At 45.0% G+C, this 26,605-nt stretch overlaps 1 protein-coding gene across 1 annotated transcript; it reads right to left on the bottom strand.

The window, feature by feature from the left end:
• On the bottom strand, window positions 1-23,662 carry C17H17orf67 (chromosome 17 C17orf67 homolog). Its single transcript, XM_057717265.1, has 4 exons — window positions 23,608-23,662; window positions 22,283-22,383; window positions 2,318-2,450; window positions 1-397 (listed from the first exon to the last, which is right to left on the bottom strand). Exons 1-3 carry the CDS (start codon window positions 23,660-23,662, stop codon window positions 2,334-2,336), a joined length of 273 nt encoding a protein of 90 aa, XP_057573248.1. The 3' UTR covers window positions 1-397; window positions 2,318-2,333.
• Window positions 23,663-26,605: the final 2,943 nt, after the last annotated feature.

Below are 26,605 nucleotides of genomic sequence, written 5' to 3'. Positions count from 1 at the left end.
TTAGAGCAGAAAAGGAGAGGAAAAAAAAAACGCAATGACCTAAACCCACGCAGCCCTAAGTGGTTAAACAAGACTTCCTCACTAACCCCTCTCCTGTTCTGGAGGTCCCAGCTCCGTCAGCCCCAGGAAAGATTCTCGTTCTGCCCACCCTTTCAAACTGGTAGGAAGGCCATTGCAGCGGAGGGAGGTGGTCTATAGTTTAAGCGATTGGTCTTAATGAGTTGTGCAGGTTAGTAAAATGAAGCAGCATAAATATTTGCCATCAATCCCCAAGGCACCCTTTACCGTGCCTACAATTCACAAGGCCTGAAGACATCCATTCCACAGCCAAAAAAGAAATGAAAGGAGCCTCATCTCGTTTCAACAGTATCCAGGCCATTGTTTATCAAAATGCTGGCTGGAAAAGAACAAGAAAATAATGTTAATATGATGATGATGCTGATTTTAAAAAAAAAAAAAAAAAGGAGGAGGAAACAACCATCAAGCTGTCATTTCCTGAGCACTTCCTAGCATGTGCCAGGGCAGCACTGTTTTCCCTGCCCTGACCTTTTCAATGCTCAGAACAGCTTTATGAGGGAGGAACTCTTACGTGTCACAGATGAGGAAACTGAGAGAGACGTTAGGGATGTTTTCCCAAGTGGAGTCACAATCTGAATGCTATCTGACTCCAAATTCCAAGTTGACACATCCCTCCAGCCACTACTTCCTGGTCTTTGTCTAAATGGATGTTGCCTGGAGCGAGGCCTCCGTGGAATCCTCTGTTTTGCAGGAGCAACCCCACCACTACCACCACCACCAGAGGTGAGGCTGCTGCCCTCAGGCTCACTCAATCCAGAAACCTCTCCCCTCACCCGGCCTGCACCACAGTGACAAGTGCCTCTGCTCATGGAGTCAGTCACTATGCACCCAGCTCTGTAGATTTCATCACTACGCCAATTTACAGATATAAAAATGGAGACTCAGAGAGGTTAGGTGACTTGTCCAAGGTCACAGAGCAGGGACACAGAGCACCAAACCCAAGTCTGCCCAGTTCCAGAGTCTGAGCTCTTAATTACTCCACAGTGCTGTGTTCTGGAAGAAGCCAAGAGAGGGCTTCTGGTGCTGGAGGGAAAAGGTCCCTGGTGCCAGGGGAGGAACAAGCTGTGACCTAGAACAGGGATCCAGAGGCTGGAAGAATCAGAGTGGCATGTCAACCCAGCTCCTAGCCCTCAAAAGCAGAACTCCTATTCCACTCCTAGGAGATGCTCCTCTCCCCGTTTGTTAAAGCCCCTCAGGAGGACATGCCCCACCCCCAACCCCAGCACACACAGAACAGCCCACAGAAAGCTTGCAGGAGTTGGAGCTGTCAGAAGACAGACATACCAACTACTGCCTGGCCTAACTTAGTAGCTTAATCATGCTCAGTTAGGTCCCCTATAAAACAGGGTTAAACACATGCCCTGCAATGACACAGGAGTGTTAAAAGGATCACATGAGAGATTTTATATGATAGCACCCTGAAAATTATAAACAGCAGTCCTCTAAAGGGAGTGTTCCTGTGTCATTTCACAGTGGCACAAAATAAACAACAAGGAAATAAGATTTTTCTTAACCGCAAATGATCAAGTACCTGGTTATATTCTGTCCTGCTTAATACCTACAGATTACAGAGGAGAAATGAAACTCACTAGGCTTAACCTCTGAAGGGATTCTGCTATGTTATCTAGCAAGAACTGCAAAGGGAACGAAGAGATGGACACAGACAGCGAGGGAAGCAGCAAACAGCCTCTCTCAGGAACAAAGGTGCAGAGGCGGGGTGCGCTGGGAGCGCTGAGCCGGCCGGTTCACGGGAACTGGAAGGGCAAGGCCAGAGGGAGCGGGAAGACGGGGCGGGCTGGGCAGAGTCGCAGGCTGGAAGGCTGTGGGGAGGCAGTAAAGAAGTTGCTGACCCTGGTGACAACGGTGATGGTTGTGAGGGATGTCACCAGTCAAGCCCGTGGATGCTGGCCCCACCTGGAGAGACCCAGGTCTCAACAAGACATGCTTCTCCGGATTTGTATTCCAGAGGGACCCTTTCTGGATGGCAAATAGGGTCACATCCCTTCCCTACTTGGGATCTCTTGGTGATTCAATAGGAGTCAGGCACCCGCGTGTGTCCCCAGTGGTCCTCTCAACCTGGCTCCCACCCTCATGTCCTGCCTCACTCTTCCCATTCCCTGACCCATAACCAGTTAACCCACTGGTACCCTGAACGCCATGCTCTCGAAGGCCCCCGAGTCACGACTGCGCTGCCCACCTCAGTATCCCTGAAACAGAAAGCCTGGGAGAAGGAACGTACCAGAGGCCCAAACTGCTTACACAGGATGGACCACATTCCTGTCGCAGTGGGGCTTGCAGTGCGGGTTCAGCCAGTGCTCCAGGAACTGCTCCTCGGCGCGGTGTTCCAGGCGGAGCAGATGGTGCATGTACTCCTGTCAAAACATACCCGCATCAAAGAGAAGCTTTCACTCACAGTTGACGGTCCAGCTGCCCACGTGGGGGATACAGCTGTGGTTCTGAGGCAGGGCAGCACAGCCAGGGAGGAGAACCCGCCACCAGGCCTAAGTGCTGAGAGGGTGTATATCCATGGGAACTCCCAGACACTGCTGATGGAGAGTTACATGGAACAACCACATTGTAAAACAATCTGTTGCCTGCAATCCAGAAACTTCACTCTTGTTTATACCCTAGAGCAATGATTCTCAAACTTCACTCTTGTTTATATCCTAGAGCAATGATTCAGGCATCAGAACCACCCGGAAGGCTTGATAAACCTATACATTGCTGGGGCCCCACCTTCAGAGTTCCTGATTCAGTGAATCTGGGGTAGGGCTCCAGAATTTGCATTTCTAACAAGTTCCCAGCTGCAAATACTGCTGGTCACTTTGAGAACAAGAGCAGATAAGAATGTTCACATCTGGAACATGTCAAATATACATTGACAGAAGGATGGATAAATGAATAATGGTAGGGTCACAATGGGGAATATTATACAGCAATGAAAAAGTTCATTATAACTACATACAACAACATAGATGAGTCTTAGAAATAGCATAATGAGTGAAAAGAGCAAGTCCAAGAAGACAGTGTTTATGGTGTGACACCATTTTAATAAAGCTCAAAACATGCATAACTAATATATTATTTACAGTAGCACACATTTGTGATAAAATCATCTTTTTTTAAAAGGCAAGGGATAACTGTAAGAAAGCTGAAGTTGCTATACTATTTTCAAACAGAATAAACTTTAAAGCCAAAAAATGTACTAGGGATAAAGGGACAATTTGTAAAAACAGCCTGGCAGTTCCTTAATATGCTAAACACAGGGACTTCCCTGGCGGTGCAGTGGTTAAGACTCTGTGCTCCCAATGCAGGGGGCCCGGGTTCGATCCCTGGTCAGGGAACTAGATCCCACATGCATGCAGCAACTAAGAGTTCACATGCCACAACTAAGGAGCCCAAGAGCCACAACTAAGAAGCCCACCTGCCGCAGCTAAGACCGCACAACCTAATTAATTAATTAATTTTTTAAAAAGATGCTAAACATAGAGTTAGCATTTGACCCACCAATTGCATACACAAGAGAAATGAAAGCATATGTTCACACAAAAACGTGTACACAGATGTTAACAGCAGCTTTATACATCATAGCCAGAAAGTAGAAACACCCAAATATCCATCACCAGATGAATGGATAAATAAAACGTAATGTACCCCACACAAGGGGAACACTATGTGGCCATTAAAAGGAATGATACATGCTACAACCTGGATGAACCTCGAAAACATTGTTATGTGAAAAAGGCCAGTCACAAAGGACCACATGTTGTATGACTCCATTCCTATGAAATGCAACTGGCTCTGCATGTTGGTGTGTCCACAAAAGAGAGCAGCTGGTTGTCCGGTGCTGCCCATCCCTGTGACCAGCATCTCCACTGACCCAGGGACCCAAGCCAGACATGGTTCCTCATGTCTCCCTCAGACGCATCCTGACACTGAGCGTGAGGACGCTGAGCCTACCTCCGGAATAGTTCTGATGACTCCCTCCGTCTCTGCCACTTCGGTAAGTCAGGTCTCCACTGTTGCCAGACAGGCTGTCACAGCCTCCTCACCCCTCCATCCGTCATTCTGCCTCCCGTTCGGCCCACCCCGTGTTCCCCCGCCCCAACCATCTCTGCTCCCACCTAACAGAGTGATCTGCCCAAATGCAGCCCCAGGACAGCCACAGCTCTCTCAGGCCTTCGCCAGCACTGCCTTCCTGCAAGGAGGCAAAAGGTGATGACCAACTACCCCTTGGGCTTGGTCTGCAGCTCTGAATAATGTCACTGTAACCAGTAAGTGAGGACACCTCTTTGTGGGATCTACCACCTCCCACCATTCTTCACAACAGCAGAGAGAGGCCCCCTCCTGCCCTGGTCTACAGTTGTCACTGACAACAAAGTTTTTTTGGTCTCTGATCTTCTCCAGAACCACAATTTCTCCCTCAGATGGTTCACCTGCAAGGACTTTAATGATGGAACCATTCACAGCCACGTAAACAGGGGTAAGGGAACTACCAAAGAACATTCCAGTGCCCAGGGACTAGCAATACAGAAAAGCCATGGCCATGCCTAGACCTGCAGGGCCCAGGGGGAGGGCTCAGCCGCTACAAAGCAGGGAGAGAGCAGGAGACAAATAACCCATCCTCTCTCTCCTCTTGCCCTCCATCTCCTGACGAGCCCACGCAGAAATCAGCCGACCAGGGATCCAGGCAATGCAGTTTCTAGGGGTCCGCCTCCGGAGCTGGGCAGAGCCAGGTGGAGGATGGATGGGGGACAGGCTGGAGAAAACCAGCAGCCGTACCAGGATGATGGGGTATGAAGGGTGTGCTATTGCCGTCAGAAGCAAGCAAAGAGCATAAATGATAGATGTTACTGATGTTTGCTGTGAAAGAGCCGGCTACTTGGGCTGTGCATCCGTGGATCACTGGGCACTGAATACACTGATCCAACTGGAGGAGGAGCAATGGTTCCTTTGCATGTGGTTATTGTCCCTCCCCCTCCTCTCCCTCAGTTTGCTCTTGCTCTGCCCTCGATCAACAGGAGTGTCACTTCCAAGTTCAGGGTGAGCCTTCTCTTCCCAACATGCCTTGGTCTTCAACAAAGCCAGTTCAGGCTGTGAGTTTTCTGTATATTGTTTCTCATTGCATTATCCCATATAAATGATACATCAGAAAAATGGTAAATCAATAGGATGCTTCTTAAATAAGAGTGAAGTGTTACTTTTCTTGCCATAACCAGTTACAAATTCTCTTCTTCCCCTCCATGCCTTGTCTGTCCATCCCCTGATGCAAACAGAGAAATAGTCCATGGGCACTGCCCAGACCACCACCAGCAGTTCTCCACGCATCTGGCCATGGCCCCACACAGCTGGTAAAGCAGAGCTCCAGCGTGCTCCTGGACTCCCTCCTCTTCCACACTCTCCATCCCCACCAGCTAAGCAAGCCCTGAATCCCATGGGTGCTCTCAGGTCCCATCTCCCCACCCACATGGCCTCTGCCCAGTCTCAATCTGCACCCTCCTGTGCTGGATCCCTGCCCCTGCATCTGCAGGCTTCTCCCCACCTCTCGTCCTACCTCCTTCCTCTATATTCCATCCCACAGCCAGGGCAGGATTGTTTTTTTTTCCTTTTAATAGACTTGATTTTTCAGAGCACCTTTAGGTTCACAGCAAAATGGAGCAGAAAGGATAGCAATTTCCCACATAGCCCTGTCCCCACAAATGCATAACCTCCCCACTATCAACATCTTGCCCCAGAGTGATGCACTTGTTACAAGAGATGAACCTACATTGACACGGCATCATCACCCAAAGTCTGTAGTTTACATTGGGGTCGCTCTTGGTGTTGTATATTCTGTGAGTTTGGACAAATGTATAATGACGTGTACCCATCATTATAGTATCATACAGAATACTTTCACTGCCTTACAGTCCTCCGTGCTCTGCCTATTCATCCCTCCCTCCCCTCTAACCCTTGGCAATGACTGACCTTTTACTGTCTCCATAGGTTTGCCTTTTCCAGAATATCATATCATTGGAATCATACTGTATGTAGCCTTTTCAGATTAGCTTCTTTTGCTTAGTAAGATGCATTTAAGTTTCTTCCATGTCTTTTCACGACTTGATAGCTCATTTCTTTTTAGTGCTAAATAATATTCCATTGCCTGGATGCACCACAGTTTATCCATTTACCTACTAAAGGGCATCTTGGTTGCTTCCAAGTTTGGGCAATAATGAATAACGCTGCTATAAATGTCTGTGTGCAGGTTTTTGTGTTGAACATAAGTTTTCAACACATTTGGGTAAATACCAAGGAACATGATTGCTGGGTCATATGGTAAGAGGATGCTTAATTTTGTAAGAAACTGTCAGACTCTCTTTGAAAGTGGCTGTACCATTTTGCATTCCCATCAGCAGTGAATTCCTTTTGCTCCATATCCTCGCCAGTATTTGACCATGTCAGTGTTCCGGATTTGGGCCACTCCAATAGGTGGTATCTCATCGTGTTTTAATTTCCATTTCCCTGATGACATATGATATAGAGCATCTTTTCATGTGCTTGTTTGTGATCTGTCTTCTTCTTTGGTGTTCAGGTCTTTTGCCAGGGTAGGTTTTAAAATATGAAACATGAAAATGGCTTTATTAGTTTTTTTATCACAACAGTGATACAAATTACATAATTTTTAAATTATGTAAAAATAAAAAGTTATAAAGAAGAGGATAAAAAATCCCTGTTGGTTTTTTGTTTTGTTTTGTTTTTTTGTCTGTCTTTATCCTGTTGCAAAGACATTTTTAAAAAATCTACCCATGTTTCTTCCTCACTTAAAATATTTGAATGGTGTCCACTGGGCTCAGGAGAAATTCCAGTTCCTTAAGGTGGTTTGTGGGGCTCCCGCTGATGCAGCCTCACCCATTTCCTGAGCCTCTTCTCTCACGATCAACCCACCTGAGCTTTGAGCTCCATCTTTCCCTGGAGGAGTTACACTTGCTCTGCTCTCTGATCTCATGATATTTTCTCTGCCTGGAACACCCCTGTGCCTTCTCTTTTTCCTGTCTCACTCCTATCTGACTTTTCAGCCCTCAGTTTAGATGCTGCTTCCTCCAGGCAGCCTTCTCAGGTTCCCTGTGACCCCAAGAGCTCTCCGGAATTCTCCCGGCACAGCCCTGATTACTCTGCTTAGCAGTGACTGCTCTCTGACAGCAGGGACTTAATTGGGCCACATCAGATTTTCTAGTGGAGGTGCCACGTGTCTTGGCGCACATATTAGTATGTGAACTTTATGTTTCCCCCAAAAGAGATAAAAATGACTTTTAATTTGCAGGATGTATGTTGTTGATATTGCCCTGAAATAAGCCTTGGTGCTGAAATTATGGGATGAGAATAGTTGCAAAGTGTGCATGGAACAGTCCATACAAACACATATAGGTAACTCAAAGCTGCAGGCCATTAATCAGAGAAGTGGCATTTCACCTTGGGCAAGAGTAGTCATATGTGGTAACATCTGTATAAGATTATTTTGGCATGTATAGATATAAAAAATCCTAAACCATGAAAACCCTCCTATGGCATTGATGAAGCTTTAACAGACAGTCCCGTTTAGAACTTTGAGTTTTTAAGTCTCAAGCAAATCCTCTAGGAAGTCTACTTCCTATTTTAAATATAACTTTTTTTAATTTAATGACTGTGAAAGAAATGAATTATGAGGTATCCAATTTTCCTGAAATGTTTTTTCTTTCCCCTAGGACTCATGAAGTTTGAAATTGTTTTGCTTATCACTGTTTTCATTTAACTCATCGAAATGCACCATGTGTCCTGGGTGGGGAGTCTCTGGGGCAGCGGGGAGGGGGTGGATGATGGGAGGGCTCCTTAGGGGATCCAACGAGGATTCCCCAGCAGCTTGCTGGACACGTTTGTGAGTCTGGGACTGAACCCTGCCCTGTCTTGCCCTGTCTGAGGAGTCTTTGGCCAGAAGGATAGTCATTGGGAGGAACAGGAAGGCAGTGTGGAGTCTTATAAATGAAGAACAAAGACTTCTCAGCACACAGCTTTACCTATTCAACTGTTCTGTGTAAGCAGCTCACTGAAGGAAACCCACGTTGCCATCTTCTTGCCTGCCTGTTTGCCAGATGGTGTGGTGGGGAGGCTAAGAGGTTCGCGTCTGGGTCTGGATCAGGGTCTGGTTCCAGTCAAAACCCTACCAATACTATTGCTTTACCTCTCCAGCCTCAGTTTGTCCATCTGCAGTATGGGGATGGCACTAGCACTTATCTCGCTGGGTTGCCAGGATTAAATAAAATGATACAAATAAAGCTCTGTGCCAAATATGTAGTCTCCATTTTCACTTCTAAATCCATTCTCTCCCCTCCTTCACCTGACCCTTTGCACTAAGAGGCTGACCTAGATGAACGGCAACCACAGAGTCTTTTGTCCTGGGGATTCCAGTTGGGTTGGTGTAGGAGGTGCCAGAAGGGGACTAGAGGTAGGAGAGGAGAGGTGGGCGTATATACTCCCCTGGTACCTCCCCAAGGAATCTCAGCAGGTTGGCTGCATCCCTCCCCTGAAGACCTAGCTCCTATAGGGCTGCCATTCCGGGTCTAGGAACCACACTCTTCCCTTCCATCCTCATGCGTTGGGAGTCTTAGCCCTGTATCCTCTATCACTTCCTGTTGGTTCACCTTCATCCTGCTGCACCTTTGTAAAAAGTCTCTTTATGAAGCCCTCCTCAGTTAATTTTAGTTACTATTAGATGTGGAAGATCTGAGCATGCCTAGACATTGTGGATGGAGCATATCTCCCAGGAACTGGTCCACAGGAAACTTTCAAAAAATGTTTGTTGAAGGAAAGACTAAAGCCATGGTCCTCAAAGCATGGTCTGTGCTCCCTTCGGGGGTCCACGATGTCCAAACTATTTTTCAAAAAATACTAAGACATTCGCCTTCTCACTGTGTGCATTGGTGGGTAAAACTGACGCCTCGGCAGGAATTAAGGCAGTGGCACCCATCTATCCTAGTGGTCACCATATCCTTCACCACACACTCACAGTTAAAACAAACAAATAAAAATAAAACACTCTTAAGATGCCAGTTTCACTGAAGCACTCCCAACAGGAAGCATGCAGACAGCACTTCTGCTGCAAGTCTGAGTACAATGATTTTCTCAAGGAAAAGCACCTGGGGGACTACTGGTGTCAAAAGCTGAATGAGGTGTGTTTTACGTGCGTGTTTGGCAGACATCTTCCTAAAAATGAATGATGTGAGCCTATCACTTCCAGGAAAACTGACAGTGCTTGCTACAAAATGATAAAATTTGAGCGTTTGAGGGGAAATTAGAACTCTGGAAATTTATACTTGTGGTCATGAATCTGACAGCTTCACAATAAAGACTTTTCCAATGAGATTGGTGGTGTTAGGGAAGAATGCCACCACTGATAGACAGCGTTCATTCACCTCTTAGAATTCTATGCTCGTTGGCATCCTTACTCATTTAATCCCTGTCCCTCTCAGCCAAACACCTAACTGGCTTTTTGATGAAAGTGCCCAAGGCATACCTAGTATACAGCTCAGTGCTGGGCACATAGTAGGGCCTCAATAAAACTCACAGGAGAAATGTACAAACAAGTGAATGAATAAATGAAATGACTGTTCTTTCTCCATAATCTTACTAACTCCTTCTTGGGAGGTTCCTGGGCATCCGTGTCAATCTGCTCATTATAATGGCCCAGGCCAAATGTACTAAAAAGCATCAAAGCGTAATACATATTTCATACTCCTAAATAGAGGCTGAAATCATTGTTGAAGAAAAACAACCAAAAGAGACACACACATAGAAAGAGAAAGAAACAAGCCCTGGTTTCCATGACATTTCACTATTTATTTAAAATGTTAGGGAAATGAATACGCCACAAAGGCCTAAAAGCAATCATTAGTCAAAGATGAAAAGCCAAACTGCAAATCTGCTGAAAACCACAAATTCAACAATTGTGTTGGCTAAGTTAGAAATGACCCAGCATTAATGATAATCTCAAATGTTCCTGGATCAGGAAAGAAGGGGTAGATGGAAAATAAGTTTTCATTTTTTGTTAGGTTCCTTTCTTCAAGGGGAAAAAATTAAAGCAAAACAAAAACTAATATCTGTGTTCCATGTCCAAGGCCAACTGGAATGATTTAAGTAAATAATTTCTCAGGATTTAGAGCAGAAATTGGAGGAGGCCCTTCATGATGGCACAGGAGAGGTGTGATAATGAAATTAAATACCCACCAGAACCTGATCCAAGCTGAGACTCATAAAGCAGACAGTTAATCTATCAAGGTGGGATCTTTTTCCAAGACAGCAAAACTCTTCCTGTGACATTTGCATGAAATTTAAGGTCCATCGACATTTGGATGAATTATTTTGCTCCTTAGTAAAAGCAATCATATAGGTGTAAGGGTGGCTCAGAATTTAGCTGCTTTGGGCCACCAGAAGGTTTATTCCTAAAAGAAGGCAAATCAGTGATGTGTACCATTTGCATCTCAGTCACTCTGAACTGCTCTTGGAGATCACAGGGAACAAAAGGGTAATGGAGTAACTACATACATTTGTCAAGGGGCTAAATATGAAAGCGCATTTTACCAAGACTATTTACAATACAGAGAATATGATTTATACTTGCCCAACAAGAACATTCCTTAAAGGAACACTGGCCAAAGCGGAAAGCATATTCCCAGGGCACACGAGCGCTTATGGAGATCATCACGGAGGACATAATTTTAGCTCGGATGTCATCTTTTTAGAGAATTTCCATGGTTCACCCTAGCAGCTGGCAATAATTTCTTCCCTAAAATTTTGGATGACTAAGAGAAATTTAATGAATTTAAGCAATAGAGAAGATTTCCTTGAAATAACCTCCAGGTTCTATGATAATATCCTACAAAATTTCTCCCCTGGAGAGAAGCAAAGAAAGGAATGGAAATATGTATAATGAGCATTTAGAAAATGTCAAATTCTGCACTTTGTGCTGGGGACCCAGAATTGAAACAAACAGTCCATCTGCTCAAGCAGTTTAGAGAAGTCTAGTAGGAGAGAGAGATTTTTCTTTTTTTAAGTCAGAAACAGCAATTTGGGGCTGTGAGTGTTAGGCCAGAGGGATGTTCTAATTCATGGTGGGAGGCTAGAGGCATCAGGAAAGCCTCTCAAAAAAGGCATCATTTCAGGTGACTCTCTACACATGAGTAAGAGTTAACCAGGTAGACAAGAGCAGAAGAATCAAGTACCAAGGCAGGTGCTGTCAGAGAAGAACTTCAAACACACCATCATTCCAAACAACCTGCTTCTCCTCCTAGGTTTCTAATGCCAATGAGTGGCACCACGGTGTCCACAGAGACACCCACACATCATTTTTGACCCCTAATCCTCCCTTATTGCATCCATTCCTCCTGCCCCAGAAACGGCCAATTTAAGGTATGATACCCAATTTAAGGTACCATAATCATGCTCCCGTCTTATCTTTACCTTAAAACCTCTACTGGGACATTCCCTTGGAGGACAAGAACATAAATTATTTTTAAAAACTTTTAGAGGGGACTTCCCTGGTGGTCCAATGGTTGCAAATACGCCTTCCAATGCAAGGGATGTGGATTTGATTCCTGGTCAGGGAACTAAGATCTCACATGCTGCAGGGCAACTAAGCCCACACGCCACAACTAAAAAGCCCATGTGCCACAACTATAGAGCCCACATGCTCTGGAGCCTGTGAGCTACAACTACAGTTGCCCACGTGCACTGGAGCCCACACACCACAGCTGGAGAGAAGCCTGTGTGCCACAACTAGAGAGAAGCCCACGCATCACAATGAAAGATCCCAAGTGCCACAACTAAGACCAGCAATCCAGCCAAAAATAAATTAATTAATTTTAAAAAACTTTTAGAAAGCAATGTGGTAATATACACTAAAAGTTTTAAAAATACTGTATTCATATCCTTGGATCCAGTCATTTATTTTCCGGGAACATATCCTTAGCAAATAATTCAAAATATTAAAAGCACTTTAAGAATAAAATGTTAGTGTTGTTTATGATAGAAAAAATAGTAGAAAACAGCACTTTCTTACACCATAGGTGGGAATGTAAATTGGTACAACCACTATGGAGAACAGTATGGAGGTTTCTTAAAAAACTAAAAATAGAACTACCATATGACACAGTAATCCCACTTCTAGGCATATATCTGGAGAAAACTATACTGTGAAAAGACACATGCACCCCAGTGTTTGCTGCAGCACTATTTACACTAGACAAGACATGGAAGCAACCTAAATGTCCATCAACAGAGGAATGGATAAAGATGTGGTACATATATACAATGGAATATCACTCAGCCACAAAAAAAGAATGAAATAATGCCATTTGCAGCAACATGGATGGACCTAGAGATTATCATACTAAGTGAAGTAAGTCAGACAAAGACAAATGTTATATATCATTTACATATGAAATCTAAAAAGATGATACAAATGAATTTATTTACAAAATAGGAACAGACTCACAGACTTCCAAAACAAATTTATGGTTACCAAAGCAGAAAGGCAGCGGGAGGGATAAGTTAGGAATTTGGGATTAACAAATACACCCTACTATATATAAAATAATCAACCTACTATATAGCACAGGGAACTCTACTCTCTGTAATAACCTATAAGGGAAAAGAATCTGAAAAAGAATGGATATATGTATAACTGAATCACGTTGCTATATACCTGAAACTAACACAACATTATAAATCAACTACACTTCAACATAAAATAAAAATTAAATTAAAAAATAGTGGAAATGATCTAACAAAAGAGGGTAATTCATTATCATTATGATTATAAAGAGTTTATAATAATATGAGGAAATGTGTATGTTATAATATTAAGAGGAAAACCAGGATACAAAATTATAGATACATTATGATTATACTTTTTAAAAATACACACAAAAAGACTAAAAAGAAATACATCAAAAATGGCAATGCTGTCTTTGGGGAGAGGGAATAAGACTACACCTGATTTTATTTTTCTTCTTTTGACTCTTTCTTGGTTTCCAAGTTTTGTATAATAAATATGAATGGCTTAAATTTTTATTTGTAATTTCACAAGTGACACATGAACATATTGTTATTGTTTAAAATTCAAACATCAAATATAAAGTTCCCTAGATCAGTACCTGCAATCTTAACCTCCTTAATGAGATGGCATAGTTAATAGCCAACTGGTCATATTTCTAGACCTCTTCCTAGAAATTTACATGCACACAGATGTACCTATATATACTATTGTTTTGTGAGTGAGTACTAGGAAGGCAGGACCAACTCAGCAGAGGCAGAGAAAGTGACATTGAGAATGAAGAGGAGGGTAACAGGCAGAAATAACGGAGAACAGAACTGCAGGCAAAGGGAATCATCTGTGAAAAGATGCTGAGACCAGGGAGAGGGTGGCCTATTTTGAAAAACAATGAGAAGTTCCAGGTGGTTGGAGCATAAATGGCCTTGGAGGAGTGGCAGGAAATGGGACACAATGGTGGCTTAGGGCTGGTTTGCCTCCCAGGCCAAGATACTTGGCCTTTATCCTATAAGCAGTGAGGAGCCAAAAAGGTTTTTGTTTTGTTACATTTTAAAAAGTATTTATTCAGCTGCTGCTTTGTAAAAAAAAAAAAAAACAAGAAGAACGAGAGCCACTGTCATCACTGTCAGGCACTGTGCTTTGCATGCCTTCTCTCACAATAAGCCTCTGAGGTAGGTTTGATTATCATAACCCATTTTATAGATGAGAAAACCGAGACTTACACAGTTTAAGCAACCTGGCCAAGATGTGATAGCTAATAAGTGATAAGCTGGGATTCAGATTCAACACCTTGCTGCCCCACTCTTAACCCTTCTCCTGTGTTGTTTTTGGTGAAAATTACACATTTATTAAAAATAAAAAACTGAGTGTCCTGTATTGAAAAGTGCCCCCCAAACTTTTGTGTCCACCCGAATCCTGTGAATGTGTCATTATTTGGAAACGAGGTCATACTGGAGTAGGGTAGGCCCTAAATCCAATGACTAGCATCCTTAGAAGAAGGAAATTTGGACACAGGGACACGCAGGGAAGAAGACCATGTAAGGACAGATGAAGAGATTGGAGTAATGCAGCTACAAGCCAAGAAATGCCAAAGATTGCCGGCAACCACCAGAAGCGAGGAGAGAAGCATGGGACAGATTCTCCCTCCAAGCTCCCAAAAGGAGCCAACCTTGCCAACTCCTTGATTTCAAACTTCTAGCCTCCCAAACTGTGAGAGAATAAATTTCTATTGTTGGATTTCCTTGGTGGTCCAGTAGTTAAGACTCTACACTTCCACTGCAGGGCACGAGGGTTTGATCCTTGGTGGGGGAACAAAGATCCCACGTGCCATGTGGCACGGATATTAAAAATAAATAAATAAATAAATAAATTTCCATTGTTTCAAGCAATCCAGTTTGTGCTACTTTGTCATGGCAGCCTTAAGAAACTAATATGCCCAGTAATAGCAAAAAGCATAAAAATAAAAAGTATAAATTTGTCCCAAATTTTATCATGGAGAAAATACTGTCATTATTGTTTGGCAACGTGTCTGCATATACATACACAAATAGAAGAGCAGATAGGTGAGTTTTCTTTTAAAGCTTTCTTTCTTTCTACTTTGAAGGCAGTGCATGCAAAGTTTGATAATATCAAGTGCTGACAAGAGCACAGGGATCTAGGTATTCTTATACACACTACTGGTGGGAGTTAGTAAGTCACTTTGGCAATTTGGCAGTACTCATTTCAATTGGAAGTACGTAAACCCTTTGACTCAGAAATTTCATATCTTATCATTGAACTTGGCAAAGCATACATGTGTATAAGGATCTTCATCGTTGGAAATAAGTAAAATGGCCATTGGTCCAAGAAAGGCTAAATAAATAAGTTGTAACATGTCTTAGACCATTGGGGCTGCTATAACCTGAAATACCACAAACTGGGCAGCTTATAAACAACAGAAATTTATTTCTCACAGCTCAGGAGGTGGAAGTCCGAGATCAGGGTGTCAGCACGGGCAGGTGAGGGCTCTCTTTCAGATCACAGACTTCTTGTTGCATCTTCACATGGCAGATGGAACTAGGGAGCTTTGGGGGGCCTCTTTTATAAGGGTGCTAATCCCATTTACCATCCATGAGAGCAGAGCCCTCATGACCTAAGTACCTCCCAAAGGCCCCATTCTCTAATACCGTCCCTTGGGAGTTAAGATTTCAACATGTGAATGCAGGGGTGGAGGGGAGGACAAAAACATTCAGACCACAGCATAATACATTTACCCTATGCTTCAATTTAAAATGAGCTAGAACAAGATGTATTATTGAGTGAAAAAAGCAAGTTACAGAATAAATGCGACCCTGCTTTCCACACAGCTTGAACTACATCAGTGAAGGGGCAGCAGAGTGAGGAGGCCGGTGCGGCTGGAGCAGCGACAGCAGGGGTAGGGCCAGGGATGAGATGCAGATGGAGGCCAAGGAGGGAGCAGAGGGAGCGGACAGACCTCTAGGGCCTCGTAGGCCACACAGCACCACAGATCTTTTTGGAGTAAGGCAGGGAGTCATTGGAAGATTTTGAGCAGGAGAAAGATGGGATCTGGTCTATGTTTTTAAGAACTGATTCTTGCTGCTCTGCTGAGAACAGATGCAGAGGAATCTAGAGGGGAAGAGGGAGGCAGGATAGGAGAGTATTTCTCCGTCCACTCTAGGGACTCGGGTGGTGGCAGGGAAGGGTGAGAAGTGGTCAGATTCTGGATTTGGGGCCCATGCAACTAGGATGAGGTGGCCCCCCTTTATCCCAGTTTGAAAGGCAAAAGCAGAGGCTGGTGTAAGGCAACAATCTGAAATTCCTCTTGAGGCTGTTAGGTCCAAGCTGCCAGTTACATGTTCCAGTGCAAACAGCCGAGTGGACAGTTGTGTGAACAAGCTCACAGAGTCCAGGCTAGAGATGGGAGTGTGCAGCCATCAGCATAGAGGTGATATTTAAGCTTGGGGACTAGAAAAGGTAGTGAGCAGAGCCCTGGGATGCTCCAACACTTAAAGCACTGTCGGGGGCTAAGAACCCAGCAAAGGAAACTGAGCAGCAAAAACCACAAAGCGGGAGGGAAGGCCGGGAGCCAGGTGTCCTGGGAGACAGGAATCCACATGAGCAGAGTGCCCAGAAGGAAGGAAGAGGGAACCTTGGGTCAAACAAAACAAGCACAGGCTGATTCCCAGTCCCCAGGATGCCAGGAGCAGAGGCGAAGGGCCGCCTCTCTAGGACAGCATTTCTTAAACTTAAATGTGCACCCCGGTCACCCAGCCTTGTAGCCCAGATCCACCTTCAGGTGTGAGAAGGAGCCCGAGGTTCTGCGTGTCTGGCAGGCTCCCAAGTGAAACCCAGTGGCCGGGCTGGGGCCACTTTTTGAGTTGAAAGAGTTCAGCCCCAAGCTCTGAAAATCTACAGAAGTGCAGTCATGACTGAGGACATGTTCCAGGGAAAGCTCAGGATATTTTTTTCTAGCTTCTTCCCTCTAAACACGAGCTCAGCCCTATTTTCCACACAGCCCTGTCTTCATCAGCTTCTTGGATTGTTTTTCCTCCATTAGGATATCGAGACTTTGTTATAAGCTCTTCTAACATGATGTCTCCACGAACTGAAGTCTTACGTCATAGAGTAGTAAGTGAATTCTGCTGAAACCCAGATGTCTCCAGATGGGATGTCCCCACGTGAATCCCAGTCCTCCTGGACTGCCCATCCCATTCCTGTGACATCTAGAACCCAATTCCTCCAAATGTCTTAAGATCTGTGAGTCATGCTTCTCCACCACTGCAGCTTCCAGATCCGAGTGGTGACCTTCCTCTTTTGTCAGCCACCTTCACTCACACACCTGCCATCTGTCATTACCCCAAAGAACCACTAACACAAGGTTGCTGTGCAGAGTAGACATTTCCTATGGTTTGGGGGCCACAGAGGGTAACCACAGCACAGAGCAGAAAACAAGTTCAAACTCAATGCCAAGGTGTTGCCACAAAATAAAAGTGTCAGCTATTTCCTGCCATAGGGAATCTGTCAGGGGTGGGCCTTCTCTACCTCCCCACCCTCCCCCTTCTCTGACCCCTCTTCACTTCCCCCACCTCTGGGCCAGAAGCCAGCCCTCCCCACAACGCAGGGCATGACAGTGATCTTTTCAATAACATCATTCCGTCCTTCCCACCACACAGTCAGAAAAGAATGGTTGTTGCTGTGAATCGGCAGGATACAGGCTGTCAGAGCAGTCCAGCCTCTTGTATGTGTGGACACTGCTTGTCTGAACCTGTTTCCGAAACACCTATCATCCCACAGAAGCCAGAATCTGTCAATATTTAAGCCAAGTGTCAAGAATATAAACATTGCTTCACAGATGCTCCTAAGGAGAGACTACTACAAATCTTCATGTGAGCTTTCATTTTGAATTCTTAATACTGCCCCAAAGCACCATCTGTTTACTTTCCTCGGTGGCCTCTCCCCTCTCTGAAAGGGTTTTCTTTTGCACAGTCCCCCAGAGGGGAGAAGTGAAATGAAGCAGCCCACCCGGTCACCTCCCAGTAGTTCTGAGTTAGTGGTGAGCACATGAGTCTCAAGGCTCTGCTCCCGAGGGCACATGCATTCCCAGAGATCACTACCTCTGCTCATCCGTCCCGGCTCACCTGTCTGTCTCCAGGTATGGCAGGGAGGTGCAATAATGTGTCCAAAAATGTGACTTCCCATAATGGTAACTGAAGGCCAGCATCCAAGAGGCTGTGAACTGAGCCTCTAAGTGGCTCCAGAAAACCAGCTCTAATTCCCGTGCTTCAGACCCCTCGGTGGCTCCCACTGAGTATGGAACAAAAGTCCCCTCCGCTATGAGAGCCAGGGCCTCCCAACCTGGCCCCTAGAGGACCTTCTGCGGCCATCTCCGTCATCCCATATGTCCCAGACGCTCGAGTCAAGGCCAAAAGAGAGGAAACTGGAATCCAGACCTTCTGAAAAAATTATCCTGCAAGGCCTTTTCCAAAACACGCATGCACACACAGAACCATACACACACCCACGCACAAAGGCTCACAGACACACCCCCTCACACATGTGCAGCCACACACACACATCGCCCCCAACACCCTCATATACGTGTATCCTCATACACACACAGTCATACACAAACCTCACACACACTCACACACACTGTGCACACAGACATACAATATCTCCATCCTGAACACACAGGACAGTGTGTCCAGCCCTAGCAAGGGGACATATAAGCAGATGGTTTGCACAGAGAAATAAGGAGTAGCAGGTGGTCTTGGCAAGAAGTAAAGAGCAGGGAAGGGTGGTTCCCTCAACCAGAGGTCCCACCTCCTGGCCTCCTGGTGATCTGCTAACAAACGTGGGGTCACTGTGTCCAACACTCACATTCAGCAGTGATGCAGGTTGGGATGGCTGTGACATCCGTCAGCCACTCAGATAAAAGGGGTGAATCGAAGCAAGGTCCTGCTGTATAGCACAGGGACCCACATTCAATATCCTGTGATAAACCATAATGGAAAAAAAATATGAAAAAAGAATATATATAAAACTGAGTCACTTTGCTGTACAGTAGAAATTAACACAACATTGTGAATCAACTACACTTCAATAAAAATATTGTAATTTAAAAAAAAAAATATTGTAATTTTTTAAAAGGGGGTGAATTGCCTCTTTTTACATAACAGGTGATTGGTATTATTCACCTTGCTCTAAGTAAACCCCTTAAAAGGAAAGGTCAACAATGAGATACAAGGGAGTGGGGGAGACCGGGTCAGACAGCAAGTGCAGGAGGCCAGGTGTATGGCAACACGAGGAGGGGAGGCCCTGGAGTTTGAGAGAGACCCCTACATAAGCCCCTCCAGGGCCTCCAAATAAACCCCTCCGGCCCTCACCAAGTCCACATCCGGCTGCTGGGGTTCTTCCTCCCAGGTGCTGACCAAGAACCTGGTCATCCTGAAGCTCTATCCAGACCCTCATATTCTATATGAGACCTGGGATGAACCTTCTAGTCAGACCCTGGGCCAAACTCTGCATTTTACAGAGAAAACTGGGCTCCAGGAAAAGGAAAGGACTCACCCACAGCCTAAAGTCCAAAAGTCCACAACCGGTTTGCGCAGGATATGGCCCGGAATCACACTGCGGGGAACTCTCTTCCCCCCATGCCCACCCCTGCACTGCCTGCAAACTCTGCATCCTTCAAGCCTCAGCTCGGTGGCGCCTCCTCCAGGAAGCCTTCCAAGCCTCTCTCCTCCTTCCCATTGGAGCTCAAGGCCCTCTCCTCAGACCCTGTGTGCAGATAACCTTGTTAGAGAACTGGAATCAGGCTGGAGTGCTCTGGCTCATTCGTCTCCATGCAGTGGACTCGAGCGTCTCATAAGAAAGAAGAACGTCTAGTCTACGTCCTCAGTGCCTGGCACTTGGCAGGGCACAGTTGATGTAAAGTGTAATTAAGTGCCCATCTTGGTTAGCAAGGAGTGCTCTCTGCTCAACCACTTGACCCTCTCACTCTCTCTCTCTCTGTCCTGCATCTAAACAAATATCCCTCTACTCTCCAGACCACTCAGTTCAACACTCGACTAAATGCATTCTTAACCAGACCATGGGAGCTGATGCTACATGCAGCGGGTCTCCCGTAGAAGGCTTGGCCCGGTAGTCTCAGCTTCGGCTGCATATTGATGCCACCTGGGGGGCTCTCACCCCCTGCCCCAATGCCTAGGCCACACCCCAGGGCACCCCTCTGTGACGGAGACCCAGGCATCAGATTTTTAACCTCCCCATTTGGTTCCAACATGCAACCAAGGTTAAGAAACATGCTCCTAAGAAAAATGTGATTCCAGAAATTATGTGTTGGTTCAGCCAGTACTGCATGTGGGTAGATGTAATTGTGAATGACAGTTCGAAAGACACACAGAGTGACACACACAGTAAAAGAGAAAGAGGTTGTTCAGCATCATAGACAGGGTTCCTCACCCCGGCACCATTACATTTCAGGCCAGATCATCTTTGTTGTGGGAGCTGCCCTGTGCGTTGTAGGATGTTTAGCAGGAACCCTGGCCTTAACCCACTGGATGCCAATAGCAAACCCACCCCCCCATCAGTTGTGACAACCAAAAATGTCTCCAGACATTGCCAAATGTCCCTGGGGACGGGGAGCAAAATCACCCCTGGATGAGAACTACAGGTGTAGTCTAGCCACCAAATTATTTATTGCAAATTTATGTTCACATTTCAACTGCAGGTCACAAAGGCACTTTTCCAAACTTGACTGAGTGGCTGAGGATTCTGGACACAGGTCAGTGTCTTTGTGAGGGACACACAGGACTGGACCGCACACAGGATGGGGGCGGAAATGATGGGCGAGTCTACAGAGAATCACAGAATCACAGAAACTAGATGAGGTAGGTTCAAGGCAGTTAAGATGGGTCAGTGGTGGTCAAGCCTGTGAAAGACAACCAAAACCAACAAAACCCAAAAAGCCAGATTTTCAGTAAAATAGCAAAGCCAGAAGCAAGCAGAGGGTTGTCACAGATGAAGGCAGGTGATGACCAGGAGCTAGAAAGAGGGAAATCACCAGAGAAGGAGCTCTTGGAAGTTCTGAGCAGGGAAGGACCACACCAAGCGGCGTTTGGGGACAAAGTCTAACACAGTGTGTCACTGGCACGGGAGGAGGAAGGAAGCTGGAGGCAGAAAGTGGAGCTGCAACACCCACATCCACCTGCTGCCTGCTGCCTAAACTTCCCCCAGTCCCTGCCAAGGCCGCTGTTCCACAATCAGAGCTCAGGGCAGCCAAGGCCAGATGCTGGCAGAGAAAACACCCAGCCAGGGACTTCCCTGGTGGCACAGTGGTTAACAATCCACCTGCCAGTGCAGGGGACATGGGTTCAGTCCCTGGTCTTGGAAGATCCCACATGCCTCGGAGCAACTAAGCCCGTGTGCCACAACTACTGAAGACCGTGCACCTAGATCCCATGCTCCGAAACAAGACAAGCCCCCGCTAGCCACAACTAGAGAAAGCCCACAAGCAGCAATGAAGACCCAATGCAGCCAATAAATAAATAAATAAAATTCATAAAAGAAAAAAGAAAAACAACAAAAAGAGAAAACACACAGCCAACTTTGGAGCTGAGTAGAGCCTGTCTCCTGAGCACCTGGGGGGTGCCATGAACCAGCCTCCCCCAGCCTCCAGGCCCCCGAGGAAGAGCCTCTGGGGCCCCTCCAGACACCACCCCAAATGCACAAAGAGCCAGTTGGAGTCCCCCAGGGACCCTCAAGTCAGGCATCCTGCTCCCCATCGGCTCCCCCACCCTCCACCTGGCCCCTTCCCACCCTCGTTCCTCTGGAGATGCCACATGCTTGGTTTACCCCAATAGCCCCTCACATTCCTTCTCAGCCTCTGGGGATCCTCTGTCTCTACCCACCTCTGAGCGCTGGTGTGCTTGGACTTCAATCCTGGGCCTCTGCTAAATGCTTCTCAAACGAACTGTCTAAAGCCCGAACCTGCACTCTCCCATTTGCAACATCCTTTGATTGTCCTCTGCTGAACACACGATAAAGTCCAACATACGCAAATCCTTCCTGCTCTTGCTCCAGCCCACCTCCCAGCCCTCTTCCACCTGTGCTTGGAGACTCCAGCCACCTCTGACTTCTCCTACCAAAGAGAACAAAGTCACATCCACCCTTAAGAGCCTGAATCCCTTGCTTTATTTCTAAGCCACTCTGAAATAGGGATTTGCTGACTCCTCTGTGTCTGCCACCAGCTCTGAGCAGAGTCAGGTGACTGTCTGCAGCCTCGTCCCCCACCCCATCCCTGAAAAGGGGGAGAAGATGGAGTTGGCACCAGCCTCAGGGCGCAGCTCCCGAGCATCTCGTTCAGGGGAGCCACCCATCAGCCCACGCGGGCTCCTGCGCTCCCACCTTCTGGCTCCACTGTTTCCATTTTTAATACTGTGTGAACAGCAGGGAAGCAGAGCTGGCACCTCCGGAGGAGGAAAGGCGTGAGTAGCAAGGTGAGATCACCTTACACCTGCGATTGTACAGAACCTCCAGCTACCAACCATGCTGGGCTGGAACCAGCATCTCATTTGGTCTCATAGTGAACAAGTATTCAGATGATCTCCCTCTCCTTTCAAACAGCCAAAGCCCGGAACTCACCCGCATGGGCTCATCTGGGAACCCAGGCTTGCTCGGCCTGTCCTGGCGCCGGGATCTCAGGAGCTGTTTGGCCTGCTTTTCGGTCATAATCGGGGAGGCCCCTGAAAAAGTCAGGAAGGGACCTTAGGGACTCTCAGGTACATGCGTCTGTGCTCCATCTCACCGTCCAAGGCAAAGCATTTGCAAGTACAATTTGGGTCAATACACAAAAGTTCTTTTACTGGGACCTGTCCCAAAGGATGTGGCATTCCTGAGGGCTCAGAGAGGAATTTTAAATTGTTTCTAATCCAGTTAACTCAGGGTAAAAGCTGTACAACTGAAACATATTTACCTATTGCAACAGCCCATTCCTCTAAAAGTGGCTGTGAACTTAATGAACATGTTGCTTCAAACATATTTTCTTCAGTTCTCTGGTCAGTTTGTTTCTTGTCCCCCAGGGTTGCTTGGTGGGATCCTTTTAAATCCCCAATACACTAAATCAAGTTTAAGTTGTTATTAGAAGATTCCCCCATGACAATAAGCACCATGATCCCTCAAAGAAGACGTAATTAAAGTAACTCAAGTTTTGATAATCACACACAAACTCTAAAAGATATTATTATAATAAAAATATATCAAGGGGGACTTCCCTGGTGGCACAGTGGTTAAGAATCCGCCTGCCAATGCAGGGCACACGGGTTCAAGTCCCGGTCAGGGAAGATACCACATGCAGTGGAGCAACTAAGCCCATGTGCCACAAACTACTGAGCCTGCGCACCTAGAGCCCCTGCTCCACAACAAGAGAGGCCACTGCAATGAGAAACCCACGCACCACAACAAAGAGTAGCTCCTGCTCGTTGCAACTAGAGAAAGCCCACACGCAGCAATGACTAAATTAAAACAACAAAAAAAAGTATATCAAGGGAATTTTGACAGCCCAGTGGTTAGGACTCGGCACTTTCACTGCCATGGCCCAGGTTCAATCCCTAGTCGGGGAACTAAGACCCTGCTGGCCTCACAGCTAGGCCAAAAAAAAAAAAAAATGGAAAAAAAAAAGTATATCAAATTTTGATAATCTCAGATAAACTCTAAAAGATGGTATATCCTTGAAGATTTATCAGCATTTTTGAGAATTAGTGTTCAAGTATGTTTAAAGATTAAAAAAATAATTTATCCCAAATGATAGCAATTCTGGGAGCCTGCTCTTAGGAAGAAAAAAAAAAGCATTGAATTATGATATATTTCATATATTTTGAAATTTTGAAAAAATCCTTTAAAAATATAAAATAGACTTATTCCGGTTTATCTTGTCAGCATAGCAATAGGTTTTGGGAGTTGATGCTCACCTGAGAAGAAAATCAGTAAGGAGAGGGACAGTGCAAGCACAGATAACCCCTTCATCCTGCCCTGGTCCCTCTCTCCGCCTGTTGCAGAATGAATCCCCGCCCCCATCAAAGAGCCAGCCTATTTGAAGGAAGCCACATCCGGCCCAAAGGCTATTTATGCTTTGACTAACAGCCCTCACAGCATGATGCTAAACTCATCTGACACTACGTTTTCAGTATGAGCACGAAAATATTTTCCTCTGAATTCCTATAAATTTTCATCCTGAGAAAGGAAATTATTCCTCTGTCATATGACTTTTGGAGCTTGAATTTCACAAAGCAACACATGACAACCATTTCATTTAAATAGATATATATATATACACACATCATGGAGTAGTTTATCTGTAGCTTCAGTTTATACTCCTACTGTTTCATTGAGAATTAATCATCTCTTATATTTGCATATTTTATGACATCTTGCCAAAGCCCATTCACCAATCTAATTCGACCTTCCCAATAACTGCAGAGATAGGCAGGGAAATTAGCAAGGAGCATAATGAGGGGAAAATATTTTTTTCAGTTGACCTTGCAGCCAGATAGACTAGGGTTCATGCCCAGGCTTCACATCTTTCTTAGCATCATAACCTTTGGTCAATCCCTTACCCTTTCTGAACTTGAGTTTCCTCTTTCGTACAAAGGAAATAACAGTACCTACCACGTGGAGTGTGATTAAGGATGAGGAGTAAGTGATAAGCTGCACGGTTCATCTTCATTTTACAAATAAGGAAGTGGGGTTCAGAGGGGTGAAATGATGTCCAAGTTCACATATTATGCTGAAGTCGCGCCAAATTCTTCTGTCTTTAAAGCCTAACACTCTTCCCATCATGCCCCAAAAGGGCCTCGTGCAATATGCTGTCAGTAATACTGTAAGCAGCCTTACTCCACACTGAAGTTTATTTTTATAAAGATAATAAAATCCCAATAAGCTGAAGCCTTTTAAAATTCAAATCATCAATATACATTACATTTACAAAAATGTGTGGGAGGTATGTGACATTTATTAAGATAAAATTCTCAATTCAGAGAAATGATCTGATGTTTGTGTAGTTACTTTGCCAGCTCAAAAGAAAATCCCCATCAGTAGTTGTTCAAGTTTATGCTAATGTTGTGTAACTGATATTAAACCTGTGTTCTGCCCATTCTGTTGGTATAAAAATAGTCTGAACAGACTGCAAACAAGGAAAAAAATCATGCATTGTTAGCAAAGTTGCTTCATATTAATTTGCTCAAAATCAGATATTTGGCTTTGTGTACTCTATTGCTATTAACATCCTTCTGTTTTCATATAGTTTTCAATAACTGAGAAATTTTAGGAGCACTATTTTAGGAAAACGTATTTGTCACACTAAACATCTTGGCTTTTTATGTGCACTGTCAAGTCTTTTATTCTTTTTATTCTTTGTGGTTGGAACAAACACTAACTGTATTGTTTTGTTATATTAAATAAACATCTTCTGTAAACCAGAAAAAAAATTTATACCTAGCTAGAAATTTCTAATGTATCCAATGTAAACTTACTATAAAAGTGGGGTCTTTTTGGTGATTGTTGTCTATATCAACACTGCCCAATTAAATCGGAATGCAAGTCATGGAAGGAAGGCACATAATTTAAATTTTTCTAGTAGTCACATTTTTTAAAGTAAAAAACAGGTGATTTTTTTAAATTATATTTTATTTAATATGAAATATCTAAAATATTATTTCAACATGTAATCAAGATAAAATATTAATGAGATATTTTATATTCTTTTTTTTTGTACCACGTCTTTAAAACTTAGCGTGTACTTTACACTTGCACATTTCAAGTCCCAGTAGCCACATGTGGCTAGTGGCTATCACATTAAACAGTGTGGGTCTAGAGTCTTCTGTCTTTCTTGCCACCACCAGGGTCTAGGCTACTGCTACTTCCCATCCAGCCTCCTGCACCAGGATCCCAACTGGTCTCCCAGCTTCCCTCCCTGTTTGTTTCAACCATGCCGCAGTAATGATGGTCTTCTTAAAACAGAAATACAAAATGTAAATGGACCTCATCACTTTCCTGCTTGAGAATCCTTCTTTATCTTCCCACTGGGTTCAGAACAGCATCAGAATCCCTACCATGCATTACAGGATCCTGTGTTATCTGGGACTGTGGTCCTTTCCAACCCCACACCAAGCACACCCCTCAAGCTCATGCCAATCTTGCTACACTCAGTTACTTTCAACTTAACAAGCTCTTTCCCACCCAGGACCTTTGCACATGCTCTTCCTCCCTCTTTTAATGACTGGATTCTTCTCAATCTTCAGGTTTCAATTTGCAATTTCTCGGGCTAAAGCAAGGCTGTCTTTACCAGCCTACTTAATGAAGGTTCCCTGCCACCGCCATGACTATCTCACAGCACTCCCCATAATGGGTAAATGTTGTCTTTGTTTACTTTTTAAAATGTCTCCTCCACTGGACTGTAATCTCTAAGTAAGCTTGTATTACTTTTCTAATTAAAAAAAAAAAGAAAAGAAAAGAAGGAAAAGGAAACCTCAGATGGACAAAAGGAGTTATACTGAAAAAAGCCTGTATCCCACCCTGGGATGCTGTCCAAGGTCTCAGGGGGAGAGGGCCCCTCAGGTGTGATACTGGCAAGGTCATTCAAATGCCTTTCCGGTGGGGCTCTGGAGATACCATTTAAAAATGGGGAACCATAGTAAAACTGAAAGAGCAAGTAACCTTGTTTTGAGTGTCACTCTGGTGGGGAGAATTCTCTCTACCTGCCTACGCTCCTTTCCAGGGAAAGTGGCAGCCAGATCAATTAGGTGAGTCAACAGGGCTCACAGTAGAAGGCGCAACTCCCCCAAAATCCACAAGGTGGCAGAGTAGAGAGAAGAACCTGGGACAACCAAGGTCAGGGGAAAGACACTCAAGGCTACCAACGGTCACTATTCCAGAAGTTGCCAAGAATACCAGGAAGAATCCACTGGAGGT

This window comes from Hippopotamus amphibius, chromosome 17, assembly GCF_030028045.1.
Source record: "Hippopotamus amphibius kiboko isolate mHipAmp2 chromosome 17, mHipAmp2.hap2, whole genome shotgun sequence".
In the NCBI taxonomy this organism is placed as follows: domain Eukaryota; kingdom Metazoa; phylum Chordata; class Mammalia; order Artiodactyla; family Hippopotamidae; genus Hippopotamus; species Hippopotamus amphibius.
Note: the sequence above shows the minus strand (reverse complement) of the source record. Positions and strands in the feature narration are given on the sequence as shown.

Excerpts from the sequence above, each read along its gene's own strand:
- C17H17orf67 (XM_057717265.1), bottom strand. The coding sequence starts at position 23,662 with ATGAAGGGGTTATCTGTGCTTGCACTGTCCCTCTCCTTACTGATTTTC. Across the intron at positions 22,384-23,607 it reads CTTACTGATTTTCTTCTCAG|GGGCCTCCCCGATTATGACC; the intron begins GTGAGCATCAAC and ends TGACTTTTTCAG. Across the intron at positions 2,451-22,282 it reads TCCCAGATGAGCCCATGCGG|GAGTACATGCACCATCTGCT; the intron begins GTGAGTTCCGGG and ends ATGTTTTGACAG.